Source organism: Sander vitreus, chromosome 16, assembly GCF_031162955.1.
Source record: "Sander vitreus isolate 19-12246 chromosome 16, sanVit1, whole genome shotgun sequence".
Lineage (NCBI taxonomy): Eukaryota > Metazoa > Chordata > Actinopteri > Perciformes > Percidae > Sander > Sander vitreus.
The window spans coordinates 4,749,028-4,758,527 of NC_135870.1; the positions used below are offsets into that span (position 1 = coordinate 4,749,028).

Here is a 9,500-nt window from a genome sequence, read left to right on the forward strand (position 1 = left end):
GTTTGACAAATTCCCAGCAGACGCTTTAACCTGGTGTTTTTGTTGTCGTTAGTGTTTAAAGGAAGAGCTCGACTCTTTGGGAAACATACATCCTCCCTTTCTTGCAGAGCGTTAGATGAGAAAAGCGACACCACTCTCATATCTGCCGGTTAAAGGACAATTCCCGGGGCAAAACGAACCTAGGGGTTAATAACAGATGTGTACCCACTCTGTCGTTCTCTGGGACATGTTTTCATGCTAATCGAATGCGTTTGTAGCTCGAAACAAGCTAGCGCGGACCGCTGATTAGCTTACAACGATAGATTATGAAGACCGTTGCGTTCTCGTATACAGGCGGCCGCCGTCTTGGGAGCTACCGTCTTTCTAAACTATCTTTTTAATAAACTGTCTGTACACTTACAATGTTCTCAATGCTTCGGTTAACATTGTGTTAGTGTGGTGATATTTTGAGCCTTTTTAGTGCTATAAATAGCGATTTGTTTTTACTTTCCCTGTGCCCCGAATACTAGTGTTGTAAGCTAATCAGCGGTCCACGCTAGCTTGTTTCGAGCTACAAACACATTCAATTAGCATGAAAACATGTCCCAGAGAGCGACAGAGTGGGTACACATCTGTTATTAACCCCTAGTTCGTTTTGCGCCGGAATTGTCCTTTAAATTCAAAGCTACTTCGGGGAGGTAATTAATTAGCTTAGCTTAGCATAAAGACTGAAAACGGGGGAAACCCGCTAGCATTAGGCTCTGTGTTTTACACCCGATTGAGCTACTTCTTATTTTATTGGATGTACAAATGTTTTTTCTCAAATCAAATTATTTGGTCATAGCTTTATGATTAAACTTTACGTATGTTTATAGAAGTGGAGACAGTTTTCATTAAATGTCTAATTTGTTAAGCTTGGTTTGTGGACCGATTTTTCCTCTTTTCCTACTAGAGCGGAGGCTCCACGCAGAGCTTTCACCGTAGCCTACGCAAGTGACCTGAAGTTTATACTTGTGCGCTGGTGTGTGCGTCGAGCCGGCGTGTGTGTGTGTGTGCGGGGAGTGTGTGGTAGAGGGAGAAGTGAGAGAGCGATGGTGATTATCTTCAGAGCGAGTAGCGACTCTAGAGTCCTAGTGAGAGAAACAAAGTGTCTCCCCTGTTCTTTCTGACCACGGTGGGAAATCTGGAGCAGGAGAAGTTAACCCTCTCCTTGATTTCATGTTGTTTACGGAGAAGGAGAACCAGGAAATGCAACGCTAACGAGCGACGTGTGTCAACGCGATGTGTAGTTACATTTTTTGAGAGGTGCACGTACGTAGCCACGGCGTAGATTTTACGCAGAAGCATAAATCATGCTTTACTCTTTGCAAGAAAGTGAAGGAAAAAAAAAACATATCCCAAAATGTCAAAACTTCTCCTTTAAACCACCCTTGATTTTGCAACAGCAAACCAATAAATATATTTACATAGTGCTGTGATATATAGACAGTGAAGAATTTAAATTTAAAGTGAAATTACAAGTACGCCGACTAGATAATCATGTCGGCCAGTCAGGGAGAAATTGAAACCGTCTTTTAATTATTTGACTCTATTTATATTAGTAAATCTTTACCTAAGAAACTTCCATATACATTTGTATTTATCGACACAGCAGAATATACTGTAAGGTATTTGCAACAAACTTCACCACATGATAATTCAAGTGTGTTGCGCATGTTAATCATTAAAAAATACAATATAGGTTAAAAATAAAGCATGAAAAAAAGAGAAAACCTACAGACTATTTTCTGTATTTCTATCTAATCCTTAAAGTCTGTACAACACGAGTACTTTGACCTAGTGTCAGTCACATCATGGTTTCTTTGTAATTAAGACCCAAAAATGCCAACTGAACCATGAGTTTGGTAAACTATTAAACAATGGTAGTTGTGTGAGTTCTGATGGCTGAAATCAAATTCCACTTGAACAGAACATATTTTGTAGTTTGCATCTCATAGATCTTGCTGATCGAAGAAAAGAGGGCTCTGGGGCCTTATAGGTATTGCTAAGTTTCGAATTACTACTAATTAAGAAAAACGTATAAAAATGCAGAGCATTAACTACTACCTGCATGCTGGTAGAAGCATTGGTCTATAGGTAATACAAAATGTACAAAAGAAATGTGCTGCAAAACAACCAGAATGTTTCATATACACATAAATAAAAATACATATGTCCTCTGACAAGGCAGATAGACATTAATCGAAATGTGATAAGTAGCCCAACAACTCCCCCCGGAACACGTTTCCCCTCATCCTACTTCCTCAATATCGGAACAAAAAAGAAAGGGTACACATTCTGTTTCTAAGGCATTTTGTACACTAGCGAATGAGGAACACAGGTGTTGCTCTCAGACGTTTCCCTTTTTTTTCTTTTTTTCTTCTCCCCCCCCCCCCTTTTCTCGAGGATCAATATTTGAGCCACGGGTGAGCGGCGATGGAGGCTTTACTGCGGTCTCCGTAGTCATAGAGCAACTCCTCGCCCTCGTCGATGTCTCGAGAGGCGACGAGGATGAGGTGAGGGACCCCGTTGATGTCGTGGAGTTTGGTTTGGCAGTTTCCGTTTTTACTGTGATTTATCAACCTACCCATTCGACCAGTCTCTTTTGTTGCATCCACACTGTCGGAACAAACAAAAACAAAAACACAATCAGTCTTTAGGCTCGAGAATGTTAAATACACCTAGTATAATGTCCAGCAATACGTTGTGGCGATTCATTAAATGTGGACATGCACCATGGGGAAACGGTCTTGAGGCACACCCAGTCATTAAAGGGTTTGTTGTTTTTCCTGTGAGAGGATTAGTGTCCAGGATCTATGCTAAACTGATGCAAGTGCCCGTAGGAGAACTTCCAATAGCAAGGAAATGGGAGCGAGAGCTGAGCCCTGAGGGGAACGCAATTAATTGGGAGACAGTTTGGGACATTCCCCACTGTTCCAAGAACCCAAATCACCAGCAGATCCACTTCAACATATGTCATAAGACATACTGGACTCCTCAGAAGAGCTACGTCTCTAAAGTCATTCCCACTCCCTACTGTACCTTCTGCTAACCTGAACAAACTGGAACTTTCCTGCACATGGTCTGGGAGTGTGAACAGGTGCATGAGTTCTGGAATAAAACAACATCAATAATATCTGATGTGATAGGATGTCGAATTCCTACTGACCCGATTGTTTTGTTACTTAATGACTCTAAATTACACCTGCTTGAGAGACAGAGAAAAATGTGGCTAGCCGGCTCAACCGCAACCAAGAAAATGATAGCTCAACGCTGCCCCCCACTCGCTTTGTATAAAACAGTGGTTGGTGTATTTTCTGGACATAGTTATGCTGGAGCTCTCTACAGAAAGGATTAACAAAGCCAAATCATCAACTATAGACCTATGGGAAAGTGCAGCAGCACAAGTATCAGACCTAATGACCTCAGCATCACAAGAATTAGAGGAGAGTGACTAGGCAAGGTGTGATTTCTGTTTGTTTATTGGTTGTTGTTTTTTTCCTTGAGACCGCAGAGGGTGGGCGTTTTTGTTCTTGTTCAGTTTGTATTTCTCTGTTCTGTATGTTTGCATAAAAAAAAAAAAGTTAAAGGTGGACATGCATTGATTTATAATCATACCAGTAAGTTTTGCAGAGGTACTGGAAGTAGTACATGTAGCAGCCAGTGGCAGGGTTTAGAGCGTATTCAGCCTCCCTCTTTTTGGCGTCGGTGATCTGCAGCAGGTCTCCGTGGTACTCCACCACGTACTCGCCTTTCTGGAAACACCGCGTGGCGAAGACTGCTCTCCCCTTTCCTTCTATGTGCTGCACCTACAAAACAGAGAGAGGGGTTTTCCATCATGAAACAAAACTTCACATTAAAATAATTCGGTATAGGGTCGTTTTTGCGTTCATTTTGAACCTTTGATGAGAGGTCTTCATACTTGCCTGGTTTAGTTTGGTTGAATCGAACCCTGGAGCGTTTAAAATGGGTACTTTTACTTCACTACATTTCCCCTCAGCATCTCCGTTACTCGTTACTTGCAAGAAATGTTTTGGTACGTTGGAGTGAAAGATTCTTCCTCACAAAAAAATGGAAGTTCTGCTTCTGTCTTTGTTGATGTCAGACTTAGAATTATTTTTTTATTATTATTTTTTATTTTTATTAGCTACCATGTACAATTTTAAACATAAATGTTACCATTTGATGCATTGTACCAGAGTTAGCCTCAGGCTAATTTACATCTGCAGTCCCCCGGCAGGGCACAATTAAAAAAAATAAAATAAATAACATTCCTTTTACAATGTACAATTCGCCTGAGCAAAGAAATACATTTTTAGGTGTGTTTGGAAGGTGCATGTATACCTCCATTCCTTCTTCTATTCCCTTTGTGATGAGGTCATCTATGAGCTTCTTTTCTTCACACTGGGAACAAAAAGAAACATGAGATAGCGTTACTGACAAAGAGCAGATTGGAACACACACACACACACACACACACACACACACACATCCTAACAAATATATATAAATATGTTGTAGTATAACAGAAGTAATTTCATTTTACCTCAATCTCTGTTTTACTTTTTCTTGAGCTTCTTCTTATTGGGTAGTAGTCAGTAACTTTTCGGTTTTGGGAGATTTTTCCACCTGCACTTTAGTGGAAAGAGAGAGCGCAACAACAAACTATTACAACTACGTGAATAAATAATTATCACACCACCATGTTGTTTGACAAGACTCCCTCCTTTAAAAAAGGTCTAAATAATCCGTATGTGCGTACATTCTTAGTGTGGATTTCTTTGCTTTGGGTTTGAGGCGGACGCCTCTCCTCTGGTGGCTGTGAAGAGTGCTGCCGTTGTTGTTGGCGAGGAGGGGAGCGTGAGATAAGCTGTCGCGCAGGGGGAGTTCGGTGGGGGAACGAAGGCAGTTCTGAGCGCAGTGGAGCTGCGGAGGCGATGGCTGATCATCTGACCAGCAGGGTGAACACTGGCTGTAGCTGCTCTCCATCTCCGGGAAATTAGTCTTTGAGTGTTTTGGTGTAGTGCTGACGGGGTTTGTTCTCCTGCCTGGGAGAAAAGATTGAATACAAAAAAAAAGTATATTATCCTAGTGGTTCAGTCAAATCTTGTGTTTCTACTTCTTCTCACAGTTTACGGTTACATGACCTACAGAAATACTAAAATAAATAGAGGTTTGTTTGCTCTCCTGTGGAGCGAAACACAATAAAACTACTCTCCTCAGCTGGAGCTGTAGAGCTGCAGCAGAGACACTTACCCTCTCCCTGCCTCTGAGCATTATTTTGCTGGAAGCATATTGGAGAGCACCTTCCCTGCTGTGTCAGCTTGATTTCATCGTGAACTGGTGATATGGGGTTTGTGCAGCTTAAGACAGCGACTGAATGGCTATTGCATACAATCTCCTGTGAATGCAGAGAGAAAATGTAATTAGTCCATAGTTCCTTTTTTTATTATTTCCATCAAGAAGTAATACATATACCAGCATACTGTGTAATGTCATACTCCAATCAGAATACAACTCCTACTAGTAACAGTATTCCTCTACTCCACAGGATCTTAAACCACACTCAGACTTTTACATACACTCTCCATGCTTCCACTCATTCACATATACCATTCACATTTTTCACACACCCACACACACCCACACACACACCCACCCCCCTATTTCTTAGCCATTAAATGTACAAGGCTTCATATATGTCCTGCCACACCTTGTTGAATTGTTGCCTTTTGTTCCGGTCTTCAAACATTGATTTTTCTATACTTAAATAATATTTCATTAGTCCCTTCCATTGCTGTAGCAATGGGGCCTCTGTATCCTTCCAATACTTTTACAATTATATTTTTTTTATATACCAAAGAGGCGAAAAGGACCATCCATCCAATGGGGTATTTTAGCTTGTCTGTATTTTGGAAGATGCTGCTTTAGTCCATAGTTTCTGCCATGTGTATTTTTACAGCTTCCAGCTTTTTCATTAGGTAAATCAAGTACAACAGAACATGGTGAATCCAGAAGAACACATAATTAAAATAGGGAAGAGTGTGTACACGCTGACAAAACAAAGGTATAATCAAAAAAAGCATATCAATTAAAATTAATTAAGAAAGAGAAGGTATTGAAAAACAGGCTCGACCCAGAAGCCACCCCAGACCAATCTTCAAAGAGCGGTCTGATTAACAGTTAATACAAGAAAACGGTATAGACTTCTTCCCAAAAACAACAGACCAACAGATAAAACCAACTAAAACCCAAAGATATTCACTTTACTATCATGTAAGATCAAGAAGATCCACATATTCTCATTTTGAGAAGCTGGAAACGACGTTTTCTTTTGCTTGAAGTATGACTTAAACTATAAATCCAAAATGGTCAACTATCAAATTTCTATTGATCTATTAATCAATTGCATCGGCTCTAAATCACTCACACACACACACACACACACACATCAGGAAATGATCCACTTTTTAAACTATTTAAAAAAAGAATAGTTTTGAGGACGGTAAGGGAATTCAACAACACGTTTGTTATACCTTAATGTGACACAAGACGTTTTGCAAATAGAAGAAAACTCAGAAGGGAGAAAGCAGCATTTAGTCAGAAGGCCTATTCCCACTAAAGCAAAGCAGTAGGGGTTCACGATTCACAAAAATTCACGATTCAATATCGATTTTTTTAGGCTCAAGATTCGATTCAAAATCGATTTTCGATTAAAAAACTATTCTCGCTTAAAAAAAAAAAAGATTCACAGTATGTCAATGTAGTTACTTTTCCCATGTGATTGCAGTGGACCTACAATAAAAAAATATATTTTTTTGCACACCCCTTCAAAGCAGTAACGTTAATTGACTTAACTCAAGACGATGCATTTTCCAGCTTATCCAAGGGGCTTTTTAAAGACTTTATTTAGCTGAAGAAGTAGGAGAATGCTTTCAACACAAAAGACACTTCTATCTAGTGGAGTAGAAATATAAAGTAACATAATAGAGCCGAGTAAAATACAAGTACCTCAAAACTCAGCTTGTTTAAGTGCAGTAGTTGAGTAACTGTACTGCCCAGTCCTGCTGTGGGTGGGGCCGTGAGGAGGGGACCATGCTGGCTCCACACCCACATCAACTCTCCCATCAATCCCTTTAAATTCATAGGCCTCTTGGCTCATTATATCCTGCTTAAATCCACTCAAAATAAAAACAGCTGCTTTTAAAAACTTTTTTTTTTTTTTTTTTTAAACGCCTTAAAAAGACAGTATGTGTGTTCGTAGTGTTATCTAATGTCAAATCATGTTTACGTCCTCAGCTAGCAGGCACATGCAACGTAAAGCTAATGTTAGCAAAGCAACAAAAAAGGGTCCCATTTGTAGCTACTGTAACTAACTCACAGTGGGCAAATAACAGTTAACTTTAATATTAATTTAAATGCAAACACTTAAATCTAATTCTCAAAGAAAGTAGCGTTAGTAATCCACTTAATACAGCTTTTCTTTACGATACTTTGGCACGGTGGTGAGAACGAGCAAACTTACCCCGTTCATGTCCGACTTGTTTTCGTGGCTCTCCGCTCGGCTCTGTCGTTTCGAGGACAAAAAATGAGTGAATGTGTCCGCCAGTTCAGAGATTATCCTCGCCCTGCTCGTACGGCAGTGCCCTCCGTACACTCCGGCCCCAATCCAGGGTGACTGTGTGCCCCTCTGTTGTTGTTTAAACTGCCAGCAGCTCAACCGATGCAGCCTCCACAGCTCCTCTCCGCCATTTTTCTTCATGTAAATGAAGTAGACGGAGACGAAGCAATGGCGCCCCCTGCAGGCCGACCGCGGCAGTTCCTTTTCCCTTATTTATCAGATCAGAATCAGTTTTATTGGCCAAGTATACTTACATAAACAAGGAATTTGACTTCGGTAGGTGTTAACTCTCTATACATTCAATAAATAGACACGTAGTAGACAAAGTATAGACATACTGTACAATAGAAACAACAATATACATATATCAACATAATATACAAAAATACAAATATACAAATAAGACATACTATTAAGACAAGTACACATGGAGTGGGATGTAGAGTGCAAAAAGTAATTGTGCAAAGTAGAGTGCAAGATGCATACTGGAATGATAAGTATGTAATGTGTAGAGAAGTACACTTGTCCGCAGTTCAGTAGAGTGATGGCAGTGGGAAAGAAGCTGTTCTTATGTCTGATTGTTTTTGTGCGCAGGGATCTGTAGTGCCTGCCAGAGGGGAGGAGGTTAAAGAAAGTGTGTGCAGGATGTGTGGGGTCTTTGGTGATGTTCTCTGCCCGCTTCCTGGTCCTACCAGTGTACAAGTCCTGAAGGGAGGGCAGGGGGGCACCAATGCTTTTTCCAGCTGTCCGAATTGTGTGTTGTAATCTGCGTTTGTCCTGTTTTGTGGCTGCCCCAAACCAAACGGTGATGGATGTGCAGAGGATGGATTCAATGGTAGCAGTGTAGAAGATGGCCAACAGCTCTTGTGGTAGGCCATGTTTCCTCAGTTGCCGTAGGAAGTACATCCTCTGCTGAGCCTTTTTAAGGATGGCGTTGATGTTGGACTCCCCACTTCAGATCCTGTGAAATGATGGAGCCCAGAAACTTGAGTGAGTCCACATTTGACACTGGGCTGTTGATATTGTGAGGGGGGGGGGGGCATTGTGAATTGTGGGTGAATCCTAAAGTCCACCACCAGAAACAATTACATAAGGATTTTATTTATGTTTTTCCCTTTTTTTTCAAACACAAAAACCAGCAACAAACAAATAGACATGACAATAAAACAAAAAACTGCCAGTTCACAGAAAAAGTGCACATAGTTTATATCAATCTCGTCTTTTTATCGTCCTTTTGATCACCTGTTAACTCCATTTTATTTATTCAGTTGTCGTTTTTCTGTCCTTAAAGCTGCCCCATCTTCTGTTTACACTATTACAATGATGTGTATATATGTGTATGAGTATTGATTTGTTTGTTCTGTTGTTGCTCCTGTTAAAGCACTTTGTAAACTGTTGTTTTTAAAGGTGCTGTGCAAATAAAGTTATTATTATTTATATATTATTAATCCAAAAAAGTGGATTGAGTGTCAGAAATAGAGTCCATAGAGCCAAGACCAAGTGAGGTCAATGAAGGCCCAAGACTAAGGCTGGATAACTGAAATCCTGGCGGATCAAAACATAATACAATACAGTACAGCACAAAATACAATATAGTCTTATACTATCAGTTCCCAGCTTGACAGCTCTCTCCTAATATGTCCCATATCTTAAGAAATGTAGGGTGGACATTGGACAGAGTATACCCAGTTTCTATAAAAAGTAACCTACCTAAAAGTAACCTACCTAAAAGTATAGGCAAGAAACTATGTATTTTAGCAATTTTTAAAGCAAGGAGGAGAAACTGATTTCCACCCTCTCAGGATTACTCTTTTTGCCGTGCAGTGTGCCCATACCAAACATTAGGGCTTGTTGTGATGCG

The 9,500-nt window shown here is 40.3% G+C and overlaps 1 protein-coding gene across 1 annotated transcript; it reads right to left on the bottom strand.

Annotated features, from left to right (window-relative positions):
- Window positions 1–1,536: 1,536 nt before the first annotated feature.
- Window positions 1,537–7,780, bottom strand: kmt5aa (lysine methyltransferase 5Aa). The gene is made up of 7 exons (XM_078271119.1): window positions 7,544–7,780; window positions 5,275–5,419; window positions 4,781–5,066; window positions 4,565–4,652; window positions 4,363–4,422; window positions 3,637–3,827; window positions 1,537–2,637 (listed from the first exon to the last, which is right to left on the bottom strand). The coding sequence occupies exons 1-7, from the start codon at window positions 7,778–7,780 to the stop codon at window positions 2,427–2,429; spliced, it is 1,218 nt and encodes a 405-aa protein (XP_078127245.1). The 3' UTR covers window positions 1,537–2,426.
- Window positions 7,781–9,500: the final 1,720 nt, after the last annotated feature.

Bases quoted from the DNA above. Each gene is read 5' to 3' on its own strand.
- kmt5aa (XM_078271119.1), bottom strand. From the start codon at position 7,780: ATGAAGAAAAATGGCGGAGAGGAGCTGTGGAGGCTGCATCGGTTGAGC. The intron at 3,828-4,362 runs GTATACATGCAC...TCTGTTTTGTAG, and splicing joins GAATAGAAGAAGGAATGGAG to GTGCAGCACATAGAAGGAAA. The intron at 2,638-3,636 runs GTATGATTATAA...TTGTTCCGACAG, and splicing joins TACCTCTGCAAAACTTACTG to TGTGGATGCAACAAAAGAGA.